Source organism: Drosophila miranda, chromosome XR, assembly GCF_003369915.1.
Source record: "Drosophila miranda strain MSH22 chromosome XR, D.miranda_PacBio2.1, whole genome shotgun sequence".
In the NCBI taxonomy this organism is placed as follows: Eukaryota; Metazoa; Arthropoda; class Insecta; order Diptera; family Drosophilidae; genus Drosophila; species Drosophila miranda.
In genome coordinates this window covers 21,216,797-21,237,769 of record NC_046674.1, presented here as the reverse complement: position 1 = coordinate 21,237,769, position 20,973 = coordinate 21,216,797, and the positions used below count along the sequence as shown (strand labels likewise).

Here is a 20,973-nt window from a genome sequence, read left to right as displayed (position 1 = left end):
CATCACCTCAAGAAATGGAAATTAATGGAGACAGACGCCTTTTAGATTCTGTGAACATCACATGCGTCTTCAAAATAAAAACTCAACATTTGAGTGGAACAGACCGTCCCCTCACAAGAATTGGGAAACAAGACGCACCAAAGGGCATTACTTCATTTACAAATTTTTGTGCTAAACAGATCTGTCATTGTATTCTGTTGGAATTCAGTGTATTATATATAGCCCGTTTTAATCAGGCCAACAGAATAACTAGAAGCTAGTCTGACAACATATGCAACATTTTAAGAGCTCCTGTGCCTGTAGAGGCCGAAGGTGTAAAAGGTCCACACAATAAAGGATAACGTGTAGTTTAATTTTATAGATACTCGTAGCAATGATATTTTAAACATTAAAACTTAAAACTAACTACATCGCCCATTAGCTTATCACTGCACCCCTACTTGGTGGTCTGTTGCTTCAGTGGTGGCTGTGGGGAGATGGGAGAAGAGACAGGCGTTAGAACCGAAGAAGGCCATCGAGCAAGCGCTGACCACTTACCAGTACAAAGACTCGCTTGGGCAGTGCCCGCAGCACCAGTTCGTCGAGCAAGGCATTGTGAATGTCGTTCTTCTGGGGGTCCGCCTTGGTGTTGTACTCCAGGCTAAGTACGGGCAGCTCTTGCCATCCCACTTGAAGGGGATACAGATTGTAGACCAGTTCCTTTTCATCATACGCCATTATGGAGATGTCCAACTGGGGAATAAATACAAAATTTACTAACATTTTAGACACACTGTTGTAGATGTTTCTCACCTGCTTGTGACCGGAACATATAAAGTTGTCCGCCTTGCTGATGCTGAGCGTGGCGATCAGGTGAAGCACATGTGTTGTGGGATTTTTGATCACCACCTTGAAGGCCATTGGCATCTTAACGAACATCTTCTCCTCGATGGTGCAATAGATGTTCAGCGGTGGCTCGGCAATTTCGAGACCACTGATAATGAACTTGGACTCGTTCTCCTCCTTGGCATTGGCCCTGCGCCATCGTATACAAAATACCCCGAAAACAGGGGCCGGGGATGGGTTCTCCTCCAGCGTATAGATGCCCTTGATGAAGCCCCGGCAATGGCCCGTTCCCTGCACAGCTTCCAGCGCTTTGTTGTAAACAACGCGAGTAGTTTTGCCACCCTCTAAGGGAGAGCCTGCAGGCGCTCCATCCTCGCCCAGCTTCGCGTCTTCCGAATGCAGGGAGCTGCTCATTACAGCCGAGTTGGCCACTTGCAGAGCATTGGACACGGCCGAGTTGCTATTGATGATGGTCATGGTTGTGGGAATCTTGGCCACCAGGCTCTTGTTCATGTAGGAGCTTATGCCGGTAGGCGCCGTTGGAGCAGAGTTTTCCTCGCTGGGGCTCTTCGGTGGGCGCCTAATAAATTTGCTGGACGAAGACTTGCCCTCGAGCTTGCCACGCTGATCTAGGTCCCGAGCAGTCGCCCAGTCCTGACCTGTGGCGTTTGTGCGCAGCACTATCACACTCTCCAGCTGGTCACCGGCGCTGTACTTATTGGTGTACTTCTTCCGCTTAAAGCTGTAGTTCGATTGCACTAGGTTGTGATCCTGAATGGAGAGCGGAGAGAGGAGAGAGGAGGAGCAGACCATCAACTGGAGAACACTTTTATCTGGGGAAGGGTCTACTTACACATATAAAGAAGCTATCCAATATCTCCACATCGTCCACGGCCAGCACCTCCGTGTTGGCCCGCAGCAGAAAGTTCTCCCCGCGATAGACCTGGTTCAGCGGCTTCCGGTTGAGTGTGTAGAAGCGGGCACTGAACTTGAAGTCACTGTAACATCTCACGGTCACCGTGTCGTCGCGCGACTTTCGCAGCCGCGTCTCGTCTAGGTACTCGATCTGTACCGGCGATATGGCTGCCAGGCTGAGGGCTATGCTCTTGACATTGTGATCGGGAGTCGACTCCGAGCTGTTGGGCGCCGTGCTGGCTCTGGCTCCAGCCGACCCGCTGCTCCCTGACCCGCCAGTGTCTACATCCAGCGTGTAGCTGAGCCTCTGCTGCAGCTTGATCTCTGTCTCCGCCAGGCTGAAGATGTAGTACGTGGCCGTGTTGCTGCTCTGGCCGGACAGCTCCCCCACATCTATTTGGATTTGGGTGTGCAGCTTCTGACGACCCGGAGAGATGTCTGTGGTGAGGAATACTAAGAATAAAAAATGAATAAAGGTATTTAAATGGAGACATTCATGGTTCCTCAATAACAAATAGAGTCCGTTACATATACATTTGTATTTATATACATAATTTATGCACATAAGGTGACCAGACACGCTGCATCTATGTCTAAAATTCATAGCTACTTAGTGGTAAGTAGCATTTGCACTTTCCACTGTACCAAACATTCGTAGTGAAAGCGGATCTGGGGCACGTGCTTACTCATTCTTTCTCTCTCACACCCACACACTCCTCGTGCGGTGTGTGTGGTGTTGGTGCCAGAATAGAAAAAAAAGAGACAGATGTTTAAATTATTAAACTCACCTAATACTGACTGAGTACCGGGTATAAACTATAGCTGGGGCCCTTTCCGCGGATCACAACGTTCCCGCTCGTTTTCTTTTGAGCTCATTTAAATTGTCGAACATGTCTGCCAGATATGAAAGGTTCACTGCCCATTCTTCTAAATACTGAAGCAAAATCTGAGCCCTGGGCCTCTTAAGACGGCTGGGTCTCTTTCTTTTAGCTAGTAAGTCCGAGAAAGCACTTTTCCACGAGAAAGCCATCGGACTTCTGTACGAATCAGAAATGACTGATGATGCGCCTTGTAATCTTGGAATTCTGTAATCTTCAACGGAAATCTCGAATTGATGACTTTTTGAGAACAGTAAGTAAAAAAAACTTTTGAAACATTTCACTATCGTATTGGACGACGAACGAGTCATAATTTTGAACAACAAACTCGACGTCTTAATTAAACATTTCGCTTGCTAGCTGAACGGTACGTACTCTTATACATATTACAGGCAGAACGCACTGGCAGTAAGGCAAACAAAAAGTTACATTGAAATCAAGAGGCGACCCATTGACGATGGTTCACTTCCTCCTCGACCCAAGTTCAATGGTGTGTGCCAACAGGTGTTTTGTATGGTGGCTGCTACGGCTGTTGGTGGCTGTTGGTGCCTGTTGGGGAAGGTCAGTGCCGTTCCGCTCTATAAATAATTGTAGAGTGCTGTTGGGGGCCCCAGTCGAGTGCAGTTTCCATTACAAGCAACACAGACAGACAGATTGAGATGAGCGCTGGTTTCCCGCTTCCGCTGCTGCTGCTTCTTGTGCTACTTCTGCTGGTGCTCTGTGGCACGGGTGCCATGGGAGAGCTGTCGTTCGAGGCGGTCGACCTGCAGCGGAGTCCACGCGTGGTAGGCGGCCACCGCAGCGAGGTACGGCACCAGCCACACATGGTGAACATCCGACGAAATGGGAACTTTGAGTGCGGCGGCTCCCTGGTGACCCCGTACTGTGTGTTGACGGCCGCGCACTGCCTGGTAAAGGGGCAGCCGGAGGACTTTGTGGTGCGCGGTGGAGTCACGTTTCTCAGCGATATTCGCCATGCACGCCACGTGAAGAACATCCTCCTGCCCTCGGCCTACAGCCACTCCACGCTGGACCACGATGTGGCGCTGCTTCAGCTGCAGCAGCCCCTCAAGGCGCCCATAGCCAGACCCATCCGCCTGGCCATCAGATCGCCCCGGGCCGGCTCGTTTGTCCGCGTCTCAGGATGGGGCCTCACAGACGAAGGTTCCACGCAGCTGCCGAATCAGCTGCACAGCGTCCACGTGCGCGTCATGGGGCGACAGGAGTGCCAGAAGCTGTACGACGGGTATCGGAACATCACCGAGAGCATGTACTGTGCTTCGGTGCCGGGTCATAAAGATGCCTGCGCCGCTGACTCCGGCGGACCTGTGGTCAATGCCAATGGCCTTCTGGCGGGAGTTGTTTCCTGGGGAAAGGCGAATCGCTGTGCCCACGAGGACAGCCCCGGGGTGTACTCCGACGTCAGCTACTTATCCGACTGGATCACAGACACCATGCGGCGATACTGCTAGGAGGGGATTATCCCCAAGCCAATGCCGCCGATCATTAAATAGTTTTTTCGCAGCCCTGACGGGTCGTCGCGCATCGACGTCACCTTCCATCAAACATCATCTCAAGAACAAGAACCATTGATACCCGCCCTCCTATTGGGGAAGCAGTATTTGCACAGGTGTCGTGTCACAGCTTGTTTTTCGGCAAAATGCGAAGAGATAAAAGCCGGGGCAAGGTCACCGCCAGAACAGTTCACATCGAGATGCGTTGCCGCTGGGAGTACCTGATCTTAGCTGTGCTGGTGCTGGCCGTGCTGGCCCAGATGACCGAGGCGGCGCAGGCCAACCAGGCAAGAAGGAGATTGAGGAACGGAAACGTCCGCAAACTGGCAACGAATAGGAGTCAAGCTGTGGCCAAGACCGCCCGAAGCAGAGCAGCTGTGAGAAGAGGCACCTCTGTCGCAAAGAAGACCTCCCCGAGCAAGGCATCAAAGACAGCGACACCCGCCAAGATCCAGTCGAAGATTGTCGGTGGCACTACGACGACCATTAGCACGGCCCCATACCTAGTGCAGGTGCGTCGCGGAACTAGCCTGTGCGGCGGCTCTTTGATATCCACCCTTTGGGTTCTCAGCGCCGGACACTGTGTGAAGGGGCAAACTGCCTCGTCGTTTTTGGTGCGCGGAGGAACCACCACTCTAGACGGCAGCGATGGCGTGGTGCGCTCCGTGGTCCTTACTGCCGTGGCACCCCGTTTCACTACCACGAAAATGAACATGGACGCCTCACTGCTGAAGCTGAACGAAACCATGACAGGCACCAACATTGCCACCATCTCGATGGGGTCCTTCGTGCCCAAAGCGGGCTCCAGGGTGCGCATCGCGGGCTGGGGTCTGACCAGTGAAGGCGGCAGCACTTCCCGGACGCTGCGGGCCACGCAGATCACGGTGGTCAGGCAGCGTGTTTGCAGCCAGGACTACGGCAGATTGGCCACCATCACCAAATACATGTTCTGCGCCCGCGGCAAGAAGAAGGATTCATGCAGCGGCGACTCCGGCGGTGCAGTAACCAGAGATTCAACGCTGCTGGGCATTGTATCGTTTGGCTATGGCTGCGCCAGGTCCGGATATCCCGGCGTGTACACAGCGGTGGCCAGGATCCGAACGTGGGCCAACCGCATAATGTCGAACAATTAGGATCTTAAACCTTGAGAGTCACTGAACCTACGACCTACAATAATAAGCCCACAAGACAGGGCTGTTTTGCTTAATCCATAAATAAATCCAGTTAAAAACAACACTACTCCAGCATACTCTTGTGTGCTTAGATAGGAAAATGGAATTCAAAGACGGAACACGTCAAATATCACCTGACTAATAACAGCCTAGAACCAACAACTGGCTTAAACAAAGACTTCTCGCCTTGGGCTCGTACAGAAGTCCAACTAAATATAGGCATTTTTTTTTTTGGTAGATAACTTCGCGAAGCGAAGGTCTAGCGAATTCCTAACTGTGACAGCTCGAAGCTAGTGATAATATTGATTTTTGTACGATTATATGGCACACGTGTGCTAACACTTCTTGTACACTCGCTTCAGATCTCCACAAAAACGGAAGACACTTTACCATACGTACCATTATCTCAGCAGCTCAGCCAGTTATTGGTCTTCCTGACATGCAGATCACAAACATAAATATGTTTTATAGGGCATTATGGCAAAAAAGCCCGATATTTTGGCCCAATTATAATATTTTATATTTCTATTATTTATTGTAAAGCCACCTGATTGAAAATCGCAAATTACTCGCGAATAAGGAAAATTCTGTCTTTTAAAGTGAAATAAAATTGTAAACTTGGAAAGTATTCGTACATGTATACAAAATAATGCTTGTGTGCTTATTTTATCTGAATATTTATGGTTTTTTTGTATCTGCCCAGTTGTTAGTCTATTCGATTTTTGATAGATGTGGATGGGTTTCAAAAGAACCCGTTTCCGACCCCATAAAGAATATATATTCTTGATCAGTCCGGCTCCGACTAGATCTCAAAAACCATACGAGATTAAGCAACCAAATTTTGTGTGCAGACTCCTGTGATATCACCCTGTTACGAGAGCATTTCAAAATTTCGTCTAGCCCCCTACCGCCCACCCAAAGGACGATTATCTGTTGCATATGTATATGATATGAGAAAGCGCAGAATCATAGAGACTGACTATATATCTACCAGACTGGACAGTCTCCGGTTCAGATCGGATCATTATTATAGCCAGAAGGAACAAGTGCGCTTACTCATTCTCTCTCTTTCCCTCTCTCTCTTCACGCTCTTCCTCGTGCAGTGTGCGCCTACAGGCGAAAGGAAGCGAGAAAGCAACATAGCTGGTGTTGGTATGAGAAGAGAGATAGAGACAGATGTAGCGGAATAAAAACAGTTTCGGAAAAATGGAAACAAATGAAATATTTTCAAATTCTAATAAAATAGTTCGTTTATGTGGAAAGAGAATAAACGGAATGCAACAATTAAAATTAGAGCATACTCTTTTTCTGGTTATGTTTTTCTTGTCTCTCATCACAAGTTCGAGAAAATTTCAGAGGGATCACGGAGACATCTGGCTTTTTGACCATAACGCAGTAGTTAAAAACTTAATTGGCTATTAGCGAGTGTCTTTCCTTAACTTAACTTGGCATTAGCACAAACCAATCGGTATGCGTTGAAATGATAGTATAAGACTCTTCAAATACATGCATCCTTAGCTCTGAATCTCTCAAACATCCTTTGGTTGATTCGGCTAGACACACAGTCGGACATGGCTAAATCTTTGACGTTGCTGATTCAATACAAAATTCGTTTTTGCCTCTCTCTATCGCATTTACAGAAATGTGTGTTTGAAATATTTTCGGCAAGTGCTTCCTTCTTTGCACATCATAATTCTGTTGAATGATATTTATAGACCACAAATATTTAAGGTACAAGTATATTAATCAATCAGATCCAGATCTTTGAGAATTTTGTTGTGAGTGTGGTTGGCACCGTTGGACTTCCGCTCTCACACTCTTCCGAGCTCTTCCGAATCGACAAGTTGTTGCTTGAACAATTGTGCAAATGTTGATCTGTCGTTTCGGCAGATTTGATTTGGTTGCTGTGATATAAAAGCCGATCGTCCAGCATCCCCAAGTGTTAGTTGCTTATCCACAATGTTTGTCCGCTGCCTGGTTTCAATGATGCTTATTATACTGTCTATCCTGGGAGTCCTAGGATTACAGGTGGTTTCTACCGACAGTTCCGACAGTATGCAGATCCAACCCCGCATCATTGGGGGCCAGGTATCGAGCATTAAGGAAGAAAAGTACCTCGTGCAGGTCACGACCTCAACAGAGATGTGTGGGGGCTCGCTGATTCAACCCAGGTGGGTCATCACGGCGGCCCACTGCGTGTACAGAAAGAACAAGGACGAACTGAAGATCTATGGCGGGGCGTCGAACCAGGCAGGTCCCTATGCCACCATCCGTCTGGTGGACTTTGTTGCCATTCGTCCGGACTTCAGCATGAAGACCCTCAACATGGACGTGGCCGCACTGCGGCTGCAATCGGCGATGGTGGGCGCCAACATCGAGACCATTGCACTGGCCTCACAGCCCGTTCCGCCCCGAGCGATAGTCAAGGTGTCCGGCTGGGGCTCCACCAGTGCCACCTCCTCCAGCACGGCCCAACGGGTGCACAGTGTTCTGTTGCCCGTGTGGTCGCGGTCCTCCTGTCTGTCCGCCTTCAAAGGCATCCATGGCATCACCCGATCAATGATGTGCGCCTCGAAGCCCTATAGGCGAGACTCGTGCGATGGCGACTCCGGCGGTCCGCTCGTCTTCAAAGGCCAACTGGCGGGCATAGTGTCATTCGGTTACGGCTGCGCCTCGGCGCTGCCCGGCGTCTACACCAGCGTGCCCGAGATCCGGGAGTGGTTCCTGAACATCGTGAAGCTGAATTCCTGAGTACCCTTCTCCCTTGGTAGTCTTAATAGCCAATAAACTTCTTTAGTTTTATCAAACTCCATCGACACTCAATTTACTGCGGAATGCGGCAGCCGCTGGCAGAACGCTATCAGAACGCTGGGACCGCATAAAAGCTGCGGCTCGATGATCCGCATATGAAAATGTTCCGACTACTGGCCTGCTTGGCCCTCTTCGGGCAGCTTCACGGACTCTCTTTGCCGCAGCTGATCAAAATCTATGGAGGCCACGACGCTCCCATCGGGGCGTATCCTTTTCTGGTGAACTTGCGGCGGGGCGGTCGCTTCAGATGCGGCGGTTTTCTGGCTACACCAAGCTGCGTGGTCACGGCAGCCCATTGCCTGCAGAACCGTCGCCACGTCTACGACGTGACAGTGCACGCCCAGCTGCAGTGTTTGGGGGATGGGTCGGCGGCTGAAGATGTGCGCCGCGCCTCGTTCTCCATGGTGTCGCCCCACTATTCCCCTCAAGACGAATCGGACTCGGATGTGGCCGTGATCAGGCTGCAGCAACCGTTCAACATTTCCAATGAAAGTCTGCCCCAGATTGACTTCAACGAACTGCCAAAGGCAGCGAAATTCACAGTCATAGGCTGGGGCATAACAAACGAATATAAAACAACCTGGAACCAATGTCTGCAGGCTGTTTACGTGGGGCTGGTGCCACAGGACGTGTGCCGCCGCACCATGTTGCATCCCATCACCGACAACATGTTCTGTGCGCTTGGAGAGAATGGCGGAGACGCCTGCACGGGCGACTCGGGTGGACCCATCCTCCAGGCAGGCCGTCCCGTAGGCATTGTTTCCTGGGGCTATAGATGCGGAAGTGGCTCTCCGGGCGTCTACACCCGACTTAGTAGCCCTCCCATCAAGTACTGGCTCCAGAACCTCCTCGAGCGCCATTGCAGGGTGTAATCTATTGGAATCTCCATCGAAATAAATTAGAGTTAATCTCTTTGCTGCACCCATTGTATGGCAGTCGACTAATTCGATAATAATCATTTGAAAAATTGATTGATTGTGGGTTGAAATGGGTCAGAGACTGGCGATCAGATGCTCCACAGTCCGAGCACGTAATGGAGTGGCTGTGGTTGTTCTGCATCATCCAAACCGCAATGGCTGTCGCCCGCAGTGGACCCCGCATTGTGGGCGGCAAGGAGACGAGCATCGCACAGGTGCCGTATCTGGTGTACCTTCGCCAGGGAGGATTCTTCGTATGCGGCGGCTCCCTGCTCTCGACCACCGTCGTGCTCAGTGCGGCCCACTGCGTGTATGGGGCTCAGCCCGAGGACTACACGGTCCATGCCGGTGCCAGTCGGTTGGACCAAGCGTCGCCCGTGGTGCGCGGCGTGGCCAGCTTTCACCTCTCGCCCAGCTACTCTTCCACCAATTTCGACATGGACGTGGCCCTGCTGCAACTGAGAGAGTCCGTTCCCCTCTCCGCTGGCAGCGTGGCCACCATTGCTGCCTGCCGCATGCCGCCGGACAGCAACGCCTATGCCAGGATCAGCGGCTGGGGAGTGACGCGCGAGAACAACCGCGAACCCGCCGTCCAGGTTCGTACGGCCATGGTGCGGATGCTGCCCGGAGCAGAGTGCCGGCTGTCTTACGCCGGAGTGGCCAAGATAAGTGATTCCATGATCTGCGCCTCGGTGCGCGGCCTCAGGGACTCGTGCTCGGGCGATTCGGGCGGTCCGCTCGTGTATCGCGGTCAGGTGTGCGGCATTGTCTCCTGGGGATTTGGCTGCGCCCGCTTGGCCTACCCGGGAGTCTACACCAGTGTGGCCAGTGTCCGTGTGCGCACCTTCATCGAGAGAACGTTGCAGGAGATTGGCAGCTAGCCTTGGGGATTCAACAGAGTAATGACCCATATTGAACTGCATTCTCATATCCCTCCGCCCGAAAAGGTCAGTAAAACTGTGGGAGATATGAGAAAGAGTCAGCTCTAGCCGGGCTTCAATTTCAATTCGAATTCCATTTGGCTGATGAACTCGTCGCGATAATCCAGACAAAATGGTTTGATTAAAGTAATTATTATTTGCGCAATAAAATAATATGTGTGTGTGCTTTGTAATGATGACTTCCTAAAAGAACCCATCTATACCCCACTGCCATACAAATATAAGCCACAGCAAACAGACGCGCGCCCCGAGTCGGAACTGGAAGCTGTTTGCACAAGTGAGCAGCTGCTGCTCGGAAACACAGCCGCAAATACTCGCATTTTCTGTGTGTAAGCGCTGGGCGGGAACGCTTCTCCGATGCCAACAGATGCCAGTGGGACTCTGGCATCTCCTGCACCTGCTCCTGCTGCTGCTTCTGCTTCGGCTGCTGCCAATTGTCGTGGCCACCAACGAGGCGAACAGCCGTATTGTGGGCGGTATTCCGGTGGATATTGGTACCGTCCCCTATCTGATAAACCTCCGCATTGGCGGAAACTTCATTTGCGGCGGCTCGCTGGTCACACCAACGCACGTGGTCACGGCGGCGCACTGCGTGAAGGGAGTCGGAGCAGCTAGGATGCAGGTGGTGGCTGGCACCACGCGACTCACGGAGCCAGGCGTTAGGAGTGACGTGGCCAAGGTGTACACTCCCAAGGCGTACAGCAGCCGCACCCTGCACACAGACGTGGCTGTGCTAAAGCTGAAGACACCTCTGACCGGGCCCAAGATAGCCACCATCGAGCTGTGCAACTCCAGCTGGAACGCCGGCGAGCTGATCAAGGTCTCGGGATGGGGACTAGTCTCGGAACGCAGCAAGAGTGTCTCCATGCAGGTGCGCAGCGTGGACGTGGCCCTGATCCCTCGCAAGAGCTGCATGAGCCAATACAAGCTACGAGGCACCATCACCAATACGATGTTCTGCGCCGCCGTGCCTGGCGTAAAGGATGCATGCGAAGGAGATTCGGGCGGACCAGCCGCCTACCAGGGCCAACTGTGCGGTATCGTCTCGTGGGGGATAGGCTGTGGCCGCCGAAACTCGCCAGGCGTCTATACGAGTGTCAAGACTGTTAGAAGTTTCATCGATAAGGCATTGAATATGTAAAAGAACCCAACCCAAGCCAAGCCAACCCAATAAACTGCCTAAGCGGACATATGTATCATTCTAGAACAGATTCAAGGTCTAACAGAGACTCATAGTGTGGATAGTCTTGCAGCCTAGATGCACTCACCGCTGTTCCTTAGGGCACCAGGCACACTGATGTGTACACCCACATTCATGAGGTAGACATTGTAGGGATTGCATATGTTTATCACAACTGGATAGTATTCGTTGACCAGCATTCTTGTGGCTGCCTCTGGCTCCCCGTCTGTGCCATTGGCATGCCCATGGCCGAGGTTTGTTTGCGTGACCAAATGGAAGCTGGAACGAAAACAAACGGTGTTCAGTGGTGCATTAAATGCTTGATTGTGGCATGCAATCGTCCGGAAATCAATTTCAGCTTCCGGTACGAATCGGTTTGACCTACGTGGGCGCAATATAGCAAATCGGATTGATCGTCACGTTGTCATCGAGATCGCGACTGCGCGTGTGGTGTCGAAACGGATGGCGTGTGTAATTGGAGCTGCACGTGAGCAGGGCGCCAATTTGATCGGTCCCCATAAGAGCCTCCACGCGGACAATACGCAGCTGGGTGTTTTCGTGGAATTGCTGCGCTTCGGTACTGCAGAAGAATTGATAATACGAGCCTGGTTCCAATATCGTGTTTTTCTCGAAGGCCTTTGGCTGATCCACAAGTTCCTGCTGCTGTTGCGGCTGCTGCTGCCTCTGCTGCTGAGTACGCAGCTGCAGGAGATTTGGAAAGCAAAAATACTTGAGCGCCTCTAGTTTATAGTTGTTTTGGGTGTTTCCGGCATCGGCAAGAACCACATGGAAGCTCCTTATCCTCAAAGGCACGTCTGTGAGCACACTAGAGAGGAGATCAGACCAGGGGTTATTTCAACTATTATTTCCATTGGATGTGGAGACATCACTTACCGGATTATGAGCTGCAGCTGCAGAACGTCGTCGTTGTTTAATTGGACTCGCTCGAATGTGGCGCACATCTCCAAAACGTCGCTGACCTTATCGAAATCGATTGGAATGGGAGATTTCACGCAGGCCAATGCACTGGTCCACAGGCCCAGAGCGTCTTCGGTTAATTGAGTTCTGGGCATGGGCGGCACACCCTGGTAGACCTGCCAGAGGTTATCCAGTAGCAGAATCCTATCTTTCTGCTCGCTTTGGTGGCGTAGGGACAACGCTTCGATACTGCACGCTATGTAGTCCGCCACGGAGGCCGAGAGCAGGGCACACCGCAAGGTCTTGAGCAAGACGTCGGTGAAAATAGTCGACCACTTCTCTTGTCGATAATCGGGCAGCATGAGCGAATATAGACTGCAATAAACAGTATTCGAATAAAGGTAACTCCATCTATTAGTATGTCAACACTCACGTTAATGCCTTGGCATGATCCCCACTTTGTAGATACTCCTCGGCCATATCAATAGCTAGTTTCTTTCGAAACCTGAGGCACTTGTAGATCTTGAACTGTGCCATGGCCTGGCTGAGTAGAGCTATAATGGCCACCGAATGGCTATAGCCGCGCTCCTGTTCGCATAGCTGCACATTAGCCTGCTGCTCGGCGACAAGATCGCCTGTTTTCACGGCCCGGATGCCAAAGAACTCCGTGTACAGGGACAAAGGGTTTGGGTTGTTTGTTGCGAGCGCTGCCTCGCCCGAGTCAAGCAGAGCGGCAAAAGCTTGCTGGGCGGCATCGCGTCGTTTCATCACATACTCGGCTGCCTTGTGGTAATAGATGCCGGGATGCTGAGTCTGAAGAGCAGGCAGTCCATTTTTGATGGCCTCACAGAACAGCTCGGCGAACACAGAATGTCTGCAAAGAATATTTGCATTTTAAAGTATGAAATTTGTGAAAACCTATTGGGAGAATGAGAATAATGATCCGTCTTACTGCGTGCTTAGCCAGGCATAGTGCTCAAATGCCAAATCCTTGAACCCCACGCGGGGCTTGTACTTCTCAACATGAATAATGAACTGGTTGATGGCATCCCGCGGGGTTTTCAGCTTGAACATGAGACGACAGATTTTGTAGTTGAGAAACCCGGCCAGCGTTTTGATCTCCACGCAATTGCTATCGTTGATGCGTATTTCATCCAGATTCGCATAGGCTTGGAAGTAGTGTCTGCGGGATAATGGATTTGATTTAATTTTATGCAAAGACCAAGAGCAAAACAAAACTTACTTCTGGGCGGTGCTGAAGTCTTGCCGCATCTCCGCCACAAAGCCGAGCTTGAACTGGTGACGTATCTTGAGGGTAGTATGCGCCGCCGACAGCTGGTCTCGATGATTGCGTATTCTCTTCGACATCAGGGCGTAGTAGGACTGGGCCATGTCCAGGAACGCGGACTCCAGACGCAGCGTGTAGCCCATGAGGTGCTCCGTATGCGGCAGTAAGAATAACATTTTGCTGGTTATGCCGCAGGCTGAAGTCAAACTGGCAGTTCGCTCTGCGGCCAGCAAATCCTCACCAGGAGGTAGCGGTGCTGCCTTCTGCAGAAGCACTAGGCACAGACGAGTATTTCGCTCTTGGAGAGCATTCTTTAGAGCCTGCACAGTGGCCGCACACTGCACCTGTTTCTCCGTCCATTCTAAATCGTTCCACTCCATGTCCTGGAACAGGACCACCACAGAGGGCAGTACATGCAGGTGCTTTAGCATCCAGTTCCGCTTCAGTATGCCCTTGGGATGGTACCACTCGTAGGAGGCCCTCTTGGGCTTGGCCACTGGAAACTCATAGTTCGGAGGTAGCAACTTGTATTGGACCGCAGCGCGATCCGCCGCCTTTCGTTGCAGACTCCCGCTAAACGCATCCCAGATGGCCTTGTGCACGCCCTGCCGCGCAGTGTCCAGGCCGCAGAAGCCAATCAGTGGCTGAGGGGTCACGAGCAACTCCGACGGCAGAGCGGTGGCATCAATCGTCATAGTTTTGTGTTTGTGTGATTGTAGTTTGCTGCCCTGCCTGTCCCAAGGCTGGTCGCGAATTACAGTTTTTGGGAACTTCACGTGTCGCACCGACTTATGACACTGGTAACATGTACTTTCAGGACACCTTGCTACGTCCCGGCCTTAGGGCTCCAATTTGTTTCACGGTTTTTATGCAAAAAAGTGTAAATAATAGCCGCCCCAGACATCAGCTGGACGTTAAACGATTGTCGATAACCATGCAACCACCACCGATTACACCTACGAATGACATCCCTGGCTGTCACCGAGCTGTCAGTGGGTTCTTCATACGTGTCGCGTCGTTCGCTTTCACATTCGTTTTATTTTTGGGCTGAAAGGTAAGCTGGGCTGCTTGGAGAAATATTATAAAAATCAGAACAGATTTCACTTAAAATCGTAGCCTGAACGAGTGAACAAAGGAATTTTAAGTGCGACAGAAAGAGTCTCAGTCAAGTCTTTAAAATTCAATTTATTGAAAACTAAGTATATAATGCATCTCTCTCTATTTCACAGAGCTTCACAACAACACATAAAATGGCTCCTCCACAGAGAATGCGCGTCGCCAACGAGAAGGCCAGCAAATATGTGACAATGCGTGGCAATGTACCAAAATCCTCGGTAAGTTTTTCTTTAAAATGAGAATAGCTCGCATCAAAAATGCATACATCTCGCACGAGCCTGATAGATTCAATCGCAAAAAGTGCCACGCCGTCATTGATTTTATTATTGCTTGCTGTTGTGTTCGTGCGCCAATGTGTGCGTGTGCGTGTCTGTGTGTGGGGAAGAAGCTGGTGTATGCTATCGCTTCTTCGGGAGCAGTGATTAGCTGTTGCGTTCGTCAGCGTTAGCTCATACACCGGCCGTTCAATAATATGCATATCTGTGGTGCCTTGGCTAATTTTGATATATTGGCATTTTCAGAAAGCGAAAGAGGGACAGTACCCCGTTGGACCCTGGCTCTTGGCGCTATTCATCTTCGTTGTCTGCGGCTCGGCTATTTTCCAAATCATTCAGTCGATTCGCGCTGCGTAAATGGTTCCAGATGACGGACTGTAGCAATAAACAACTGAAGATACTTCTTTCTGGACCTCCGGATCTAAATTCTATATCCTTCCCAAAAATCCTTTAATAGCTGAATTATAACTATCCCCGGCAATATGTGCAACGTCCGCTGAGGATGAGCTTCAAAAACTTTGCTTTCCAGTTCAATTTAGGTTTGCAATATGAAACTCTGTCAACAGAGGCAAAATTCAAGTCCATTTTACGCATTTTGTATTAATTTTAAGCTAAAAAAAAAACTGAAAATTATGTGCATTCCTGCAATTCTCTCTGTACACTTACGAATTAACTGAACTATTGCTGATTGTGTTGGTGGCAGTCACAATTTTATTGACGATAGAATGCATTTCTAAGATGCTTCTCAATGCAGTTTTAAATAGTGCAAAGTGTTTAAGCGTTGTTTTCCAAAGCGAAAACTAATAGAGAAGTAACTAAGAGTACATACATAATAATGATGAATAATATATGATAATTTTTTACCTAAGGACTCTGACTTTATTATTAAATGGGGATGAGATTGTAATTCTGTAGAAGCGAAATTACCTAATTAAATTTCTTATTGTATATAGACTACAATGTAATCTTTATTTTTCAGTTTAAATTTTTTTTCTAGGATTCTAGGGGTTGGATTTCGCAACTAACTGTGACAGCTATTCAAAATATTCCTATTTTATTAATATAATTTAAACGAGGGGGAAAGTTGTAAGCCGCGGAAAAGGCGCAGGTCTACTTAATACCTGGTACTCAGTCAGTATCTATGTGAGCTATGGTTTATGTAATTTATACAATATATTCTATATGTTGTTTGGTATCGCTGTTTGACACCATTTGGTCGAACCGCTTAGGAAATTTTTGCAATCGATTTTATCTTTTTTTATTTTTCTTTACATTTTTTTTTAACATCTGTCTCTTGTTTTCTATTCTCACACCAAGACCAGCTATATAAAAATCATTTTAAAGTGTCAAGCTTTTCTGTGACTACACCATTTAAAATACTTGTGAGAAGTCACAGTTTTGTAGAAATGGTCCATCTCTAGGTAGAAACATAAACAGCTGATTGGTGTCGCCGACGACGACACACTTTGGAAAAAATGCGTTTAAAATTAAATATTGTGAGGAAACCCTATTGATTAGCCAATGCGGCGTTTATTTGCATCAGTCAATGCACAATTAATGTCAAAGAATAAGGGAAAAGCAAAGTCCGGCGTCGAAAATACGAACACAAAGCCGGCGCCGGCAAACGACAGTCCAGTCACCGTGGATAAAAGTGGCAATATATGCATTAAAATACTTGCCAAACCTGGAGCCAAGCACAATGGCATTACGAACATTGATCTTGAAGGCGTTGGCGTCCAAATAGCCGCACCGCCCAGTGAAGGAGAAGCCAATGCAGAGCTGGTAAAATTTCTATCCAAGGTCCTGGGGCTGCGCAAGAGCGATGTCTCCCTGGACAAGGGATCGCGGTCCCGCAACAAGATCATACTGATCAGCAAGGGTGCATCGACGGTGGAGTCCATTCAGCAGCTGCTGCGCAAGGAATGTGAATCGTAAGGCCTCTCCCCTCCCAGTTAGTTTTTAACAGATTCGATCCATTAAAAATGTTCATAGATATGCATTTGAAAACACAATTTGTTTGTTTATTTGGTTTTATCATCGATCGATCTGGTCATCAAACCTTAAGACATAAATTTCAGTTCTAGAAACTAGAGCGTATAGTCTTTAGTTTATTTTTACATAAATTATGTGGACTCTAAATTAGAAATTCTTAAAACGACTGCTTCTGAAGTTAGTTTTCGGGAACCTGGCGGATTCTGTTCTGCATGCGAGTGTGGGATGACTAAGCGTATAATTGTCGCATATAACGCGACAAAAATGTTAATGGAAAAAAGTCTCCTGTGTCAACGTAAGCTACAAACAGTCGAAACAAAACATTTTTTGTGTGTTGTGTGTGGGTGTGTGAATGTGTTTTGTTTGAGAAAGCTGATAGTTTAATCGACTTCCTCCATGTGGGAGGCATCCTCGGTGTCCTCGACCAGACTGGGGGCATCTCCACCACTGTGGGCGTCCTCGGTGGTCATGGGCTCATCCTCATCGATGCCAAGACCCAGCTTGATCATGCGGTAAATGCGACTGGCATGAACCTGGGGGCTGTCCAGAGAGAATCCTGAAGACAGCAGCGAGGTCTCGAACAGAAGGATGACCAGATCCTTGACAGCCTTGTCGTTCTTGTCGGCATCGGACTTCTGGCGCAGGGCCTCAACAATGGGATGGTCGGGATTGATTTCCAACTGCTTCTTGCCAGCCATGTAGCCCATGGTGGCGGTGTCGCGCAGAGCCTGGGCCTTCATGATACGCTCCATGTTGGCGGACCAGCCGAACTGCGAGGTGACGATGCAGCAGGGCGAGTCCACGAGACGGTTGGAGACGACCACCTTTTCCACTTTGCTGTCCAAGATAGACTTCATCAGCTTGCAGAGACCCTCGAACTTGGCCTTATCTTCCTCACGCTTCTTCTTCTCGGCTTCATCCTCGGGCAGCTCCAGACCTTCTTTGGTGACGGACACCAGCTGCTTGCCCTTATACTCCTTCAAGTGCTGGATGACATACTCATCAATGGGCTCGGTCATGTAAACAACCTCGAAGCCGCGGGCCTTCACACGCTCAACGAAGGCAGAGTTGCTAACCTGGTCCTTGGACTCGCCAGTGATGAAGTAGACGTGCTTCTGATTCTCCTTCATGCGGGACACGTAGTCCGACAAAGAGCAGAAATCATCGCCAGAGGCAGATGTGTGGAAGCGCAGGAAATCGGCGAGCTTGGCGCGATTGTTGCTGTCCTCGTGGACACCCAGTTTCAAGTTCTTGCTGAACTGTTCGTAGAATTTCTTGTAGTTCTCCTTGTCCTCGGTAAGCTCCTCGATCAGCTCCATGGTCTTCTTCACCAAATTCTTGCGGATCACCTTCAGAACCTTGTTCTGCTGCAACATCTCACGAGAGATGTTCAGGGGCAGATCCTCAGAGTCGACCACTCCCTTGATGAAGTTCAAGTACTCGGGAATGAGATCCTCGCAGTTGTCCATGATGAACACACGGCGCACGTACAGCTTAATATTGTTGCGCTTCTTCTGGTTCTCGAAGAGATCGAAGGGAGTGCGACGGGGGATAAAGAGGAGGGCGCGGAACTCCAGCTGACCCTCGACCGAGAAGTGCTTCACACACAGATGATCCTCCCAGTCGTTGGTCAAGGACTTGTAGAACTCGCCGTACTCCTCCTGGGAGATATCATCGGGGTTGCGGGTCCAAATTGGCTTGGTCTTGTTCAGCTCCTCGTCTTCGGTGTACTTCTCCTTAATGGTCTTCTTCTTCTTGCCATCCTTGTCCTTCTTGTCGGCATCCTCATCCTCGCCGACATCTTCGATCTTGGGTTCGTCGGTATCCATGTCCTTCTTTGCCTCGTCATCCTTCTTCTCATCATCAGCCTCGTCGTCGCTGACCTCCTTCTCGCGCTCCTTCTCCACCAGCAGTTTAATGGGATAACCAATGAACTGGGAGTGCTTGTTAACGATCTCCTTGATCTTACTCTCCTCAAGGTAATCGGTCTGATCCTCCTTGATGTAGAGCACAATCTTTGTGCCGCGACCCAGGGGCTCAGAGTTGTCGGCCTTCACGGTAAACGAACCGCCAGCGGACGACTCCCAGACGTACTGCTCATCGTCGTTGTTTTTCGAGGTGACAGTCACGCGGTCAGCAATCAGGTAGGCCGAGTAGAAGCCCACACCGAACTGGCCAATCATGGAAATGTCAGCGCCAGCCTGCAACGCCTCCATGAAAGCCTTGGTGCCGGACTTGGCGATGGTTCCCAAGTTGTTCACCAGGTCGGACTTGGTCATGCCGATACCGGTATCAATGATGGTCAGAGTACCAGCAGTCTTGTTGGGAATCAGCTTGATGTACAGCTCCTTGCCCGAGTCGAGCTTGCTGGGATCAGTCAGCGACTCATAGCGGATCTTGTCGAGGGCATCAGATGCGTTCGAAATCAATTCACGCAAGAAGATCTCCTTGTTCGAGTAGAATGTGTTGATGATCAACGACATAAGCTGAGCAATCTCAGCCTGGAATGCGAAAGTCTCAGCTTCTTCGGGCATCTGGAACAGCAAGAAAATACCACACGAGAATTAGTCACAACTCATTAAATATGCAGCTGCATTGTTCACTGACCATTTTCGATAATCATATTTCCCCACCCCCCTAGCACAAAATCTTTGTATTTCAAAATGGCAGACTTCTCATCCTTTTTTTCTCTTTCGCACACGAACACACATACATTACAGTTAGCGAACACGCATACACTCGCACGCTTAGGGATGTACCTATTGTACATCCAGTTAACATTTACTGGAAGTTTCTAGAGCGCATAGGGTTGTCCAATGCGTACATCACCCCCAGAACAATCTAATTGAAGCTTTCTAGAAGAAAATTCTCCTTGACAACAGCACAGCTCTTTGGTGGTTTGATGTACGGCTAAAGTTTGCTGAAAATTTTGTGGTCAGGGTATGCATATGTACATACATATGTTTGCATGTGTGTATGTGTTCAAGTTACATGTGCAGAAGCCGTTTATGCATAGGATAGGTATCCAAGCACGCGAATGGAAACTTCTAGAACCAGGTGGAAACAAAGACCTCTTTGAAATTTGATTCATGCCGAAGTTTGATTCACGTTTTTCGATTTTTCTCGATGATGGAACATATGTACATGAGTGTATGCATGAGTTGCAAATTCGCAAATTCACAGACATATGTGTGGCTGTGTGCATGGCAAGTGCAAAAGACTGAATTTAAATAAGCACGTGTGCCAAGAAAATTAAGTTAAGGCAAATCTTTAATTAACCAGCATTTGTTGGACATGCAAGGTTGATGTTCTAAGAACCGGTCATCTAGAAAATTCGCGCCGAGCACAAATTACAGCCGGCATAATTTTTCTGTTCGTGTATTGGTGTGCGAGGCGTAAAGCTACTTTTTATCGCCCGTTTGTAACCACTCGGTCAAAAAAAGGCATTTTACTCTTATTTTAAGATTATAGAAGTTTTTACAGATTCTATTGATTTTCTGCATTTGGGTCAAGAACTTTTCATCAGCAGACGCGCAGCAAGCATTGCACCACAGCGGATCTTTACATTTTGTTAAATAAATGCACTTTCATTGTAAACGCTTACCTTGTATGTGTTTTAATTTCACAGCAGAGATAAAAATATATATATATTTTCACTTTGATTTGTGTAGAATAAATTCACTTTGTTTCACTGCGATCTATGCAAACGCACCTTCACTGGACGATAATTTTTCAAGACTCGAGCCGGCAAAAGTCGGCCCGCTTGCTTTTATAGCAAACCAACCCCAAGCGTAGAATTTTCTAGACGTTTCTAGAGGCTACGAGAATCCAGGGCTGCTGTTTCCGGTACTGGAACAGAGTTGCACCGAGGCTGAAAACAAGTGTGACCGCAGACCGCAGAACAATACCGCCGTAATCTTAGAAATATACATAAATACTCCCATTTATTTGATTATGTTTAAAGTAAGGTTTTAACAAAAGAGGTAAACAAAAATTATAAGCATAAATCGTAAGTGAGTACGGAGTGAAACGTAAGTGCTACGTCATTATTGTTGGTATACCCGTTTCAGCTATGATACCCTATATACGCTATACCCTATTTCCTTTAATTATTGTTAAAATTCTGATTTCCAAGCTGCTTTGTAGCTTTGTAGCATTCATAATTAATTGGAGCATGAGATGACAAAAATTTAGTACATTTTCTTTTTTCGAAATGTATTTTTATGTGGCA

General features: G+C 48.8%; 10 protein-coding genes across 10 annotated transcripts; 8 read left to right on the top strand and 2 right to left on the bottom strand.

Annotated features, from left to right (window-relative positions):
* Positions 1–331: 331 nt before the first annotated feature.
* Positions 332–14,286, bottom strand: LOC108150956 (trafficking protein particle complex subunit 11). The gene is made up of 10 exons (XM_017279290.2): positions 13,315–14,286; positions 13,024–13,254; positions 12,505–12,945; positions 12,048–12,446; positions 11,539–11,979; positions 11,242–11,432; positions 1,679–2,193; positions 793–1,596; positions 538–732; positions 332–466 (listed from the first exon to the last, which is right to left on the bottom strand). The coding sequence occupies exons 1-10, from the start codon at positions 14,052–14,054 to the stop codon at positions 437–439; spliced, it is 3,987 nt and encodes a 1,328-aa protein (XP_017134779.1). The 5' UTR covers positions 14,055–14,286; the 3' UTR covers positions 332–436.
* LOC108150960 (trypsin alpha) lies at positions 3,240–4,109 on the top strand. Its single transcript, XM_017279293.2, has one exon. It carries the CDS (start codon positions 3,278–3,280, stop codon positions 4,088–4,090), a length of 813 nt encoding a protein of 270 aa, XP_017134782.1. The 5' UTR covers positions 3,240–3,277; the 3' UTR covers positions 4,091–4,109.
* LOC108150959 (trypsin beta) lies at positions 4,268–5,818 on the top strand. The gene has a single exon (XM_017279292.2). It carries the CDS (start codon positions 4,279–4,281, stop codon positions 5,263–5,265), a length of 987 nt encoding a protein of 328 aa, XP_017134781.1. The 5' UTR covers positions 4,268–4,278; the 3' UTR covers positions 5,266–5,818.
* Positions 7,350–8,055, top strand: LOC117186244 (seminase). Its single transcript, XM_033386706.1, has one exon. It carries the CDS (start codon positions 7,360–7,362, stop codon positions 8,053–8,055), a length of 696 nt encoding a protein of 231 aa, XP_033242597.1. The 5' UTR covers positions 7,350–7,359.
* On the top strand, positions 8,217–9,070 carry LOC108150961 (chymotrypsin-1). Its single transcript, XM_017279294.2, has one exon. The coding sequence runs from the start codon at positions 8,217–8,219 to the stop codon at positions 8,985–8,987; it is 771 nt and encodes a 256-aa protein (XP_017134783.2). The 3' UTR covers positions 8,988–9,070.
* On the top strand, positions 9,134–10,125 carry LOC117186243 (trypsin alpha-3). The gene has a single exon (XM_033386705.1). It carries the CDS (start codon positions 9,149–9,151, stop codon positions 9,911–9,913), a length of 765 nt encoding a protein of 254 aa, XP_033242596.1. The 5' UTR covers positions 9,134–9,148; the 3' UTR covers positions 9,914–10,125.
* LOC108165228 (seminase) lies at positions 10,210–11,180 on the top strand. The gene has a single exon (XM_033386704.1). The coding sequence runs from the start codon at positions 10,341–10,343 to the stop codon at positions 11,112–11,114; it is 774 nt and encodes a 257-aa protein (XP_033242595.1). The 5' UTR covers positions 10,210–10,340; the 3' UTR covers positions 11,115–11,180.
* Positions 14,287–14,319: 33 nt separating the features above from the next.
* Positions 14,320–15,181, top strand: LOC108150963 (stress-associated endoplasmic reticulum protein 2). The gene is made up of 3 exons (XM_017279297.2): positions 14,320–14,413; positions 14,589–14,693; positions 14,997–15,181. The coding sequence occupies exons 2-3, from the start codon at positions 14,610–14,612 to the stop codon at positions 15,105–15,107; spliced, it is 195 nt and encodes a 64-aa protein (XP_017134786.1). The 5' UTR covers positions 14,320–14,413; positions 14,589–14,609; the 3' UTR covers positions 15,108–15,181.
* Positions 15,182–16,172: 991 nt separating this feature from the next.
* Positions 16,173–16,996, top strand: LOC108150966 (UPF0235 protein C15orf40 homolog). Its single transcript, XM_017279301.2, has one exon. The coding sequence runs from the start codon at positions 16,272–16,274 to the stop codon at positions 16,683–16,685; it is 414 nt and encodes a 137-aa protein (XP_017134790.1). The 5' UTR covers positions 16,173–16,271; the 3' UTR covers positions 16,686–16,996.
* LOC108150965 (heat shock protein 83) lies at positions 16,823–20,488 on the bottom strand. The gene is made up of 2 exons (XM_017279299.2): positions 20,347–20,488; positions 16,823–19,276 (listed from the first exon to the last, which is right to left on the bottom strand). Exon 2 carries the CDS (start codon positions 19,274–19,276, stop codon positions 17,123–17,125), a length of 2,154 nt encoding a protein of 717 aa, XP_017134788.1. The 5' UTR covers positions 20,347–20,488; the 3' UTR covers positions 16,823–17,122.
* Positions 20,489–20,973: the final 485 nt, after the last annotated feature.

Bases quoted from the DNA above. Each gene is read 5' to 3' on its own strand.
- LOC108150966 (XM_017279301.2), top strand. From the start codon at position 16,272: ATGCGGCGTTTATTTGCATCAGTCAATGCACAATTAATGTCAAAGAAT.
- LOC117186244 (XM_033386706.1), top strand. From the start codon at position 7,360: ATGCAGATCCAACCCCGCATCATTGGGGGCCAGGTATCGAGCATTAAG.
- LOC108150959 (XM_017279292.2), top strand. From the start codon at position 4,279: ATGCGAAGAGATAAAAGCCGGGGCAAGGTCACCGCCAGAACAGTTCAC.
- LOC108165228 (XM_033386704.1), top strand. From the start codon at position 10,341: ATGCCAGTGGGACTCTGGCATCTCCTGCACCTGCTCCTGCTGCTGCTT.
- LOC108150960 (XM_017279293.2), top strand. From the start codon at position 3,278: ATGAGCGCTGGTTTCCCGCTTCCGCTGCTGCTGCTTCTTGTGCTACTT.
- LOC108150956 (XM_017279290.2), bottom strand. From the start codon at position 14,054: ATGACGATTGATGCCACCGCTCTGCCGTCGGAGTTGCTCGTGACCCCT. The intron at 12,946-13,023 runs GTAAGACGGATC...TATTCTTTGCAG, and splicing joins TATGCCTGGCTAAGCACGCA to ACATTCTGTGTTCGCCGAGC. The intron at 11,980-12,047 runs GTAAGTGATGTC...TCTCCTCTCTAG, and splicing joins CAGCTGCAGCTCATAATCCG to TGTGCTCACAGACGTGCCTT.
- LOC108150965 (XM_017279299.2), bottom strand. From the start codon at position 19,276: ATGCCCGAAGAAGCTGAGACTTTCGCATTCCAGGCTGAGATTGCTCAG.
- LOC108150961 (XM_017279294.2), top strand. From the start codon at position 8,217: ATGTTCCGACTACTGGCCTGCTTGGCCCTCTTCGGGCAGCTTCACGGA.
- LOC108150963 (XM_017279297.2), top strand. From the start codon at position 14,610: ATGGCTCCTCCACAGAGAATGCGCGTCGCCAACGAGAAGGCCAGCAAA. The intron at 14,694-14,996 runs GTAAGTTTTTCT...TGGCATTTTCAG, and splicing joins GCAATGTACCAAAATCCTCG to AAAGCGAAAGAGGGACAGTA.
- LOC117186243 (XM_033386705.1), top strand. From the start codon at position 9,149: ATGGAGTGGCTGTGGTTGTTCTGCATCATCCAAACCGCAATGGCTGTC.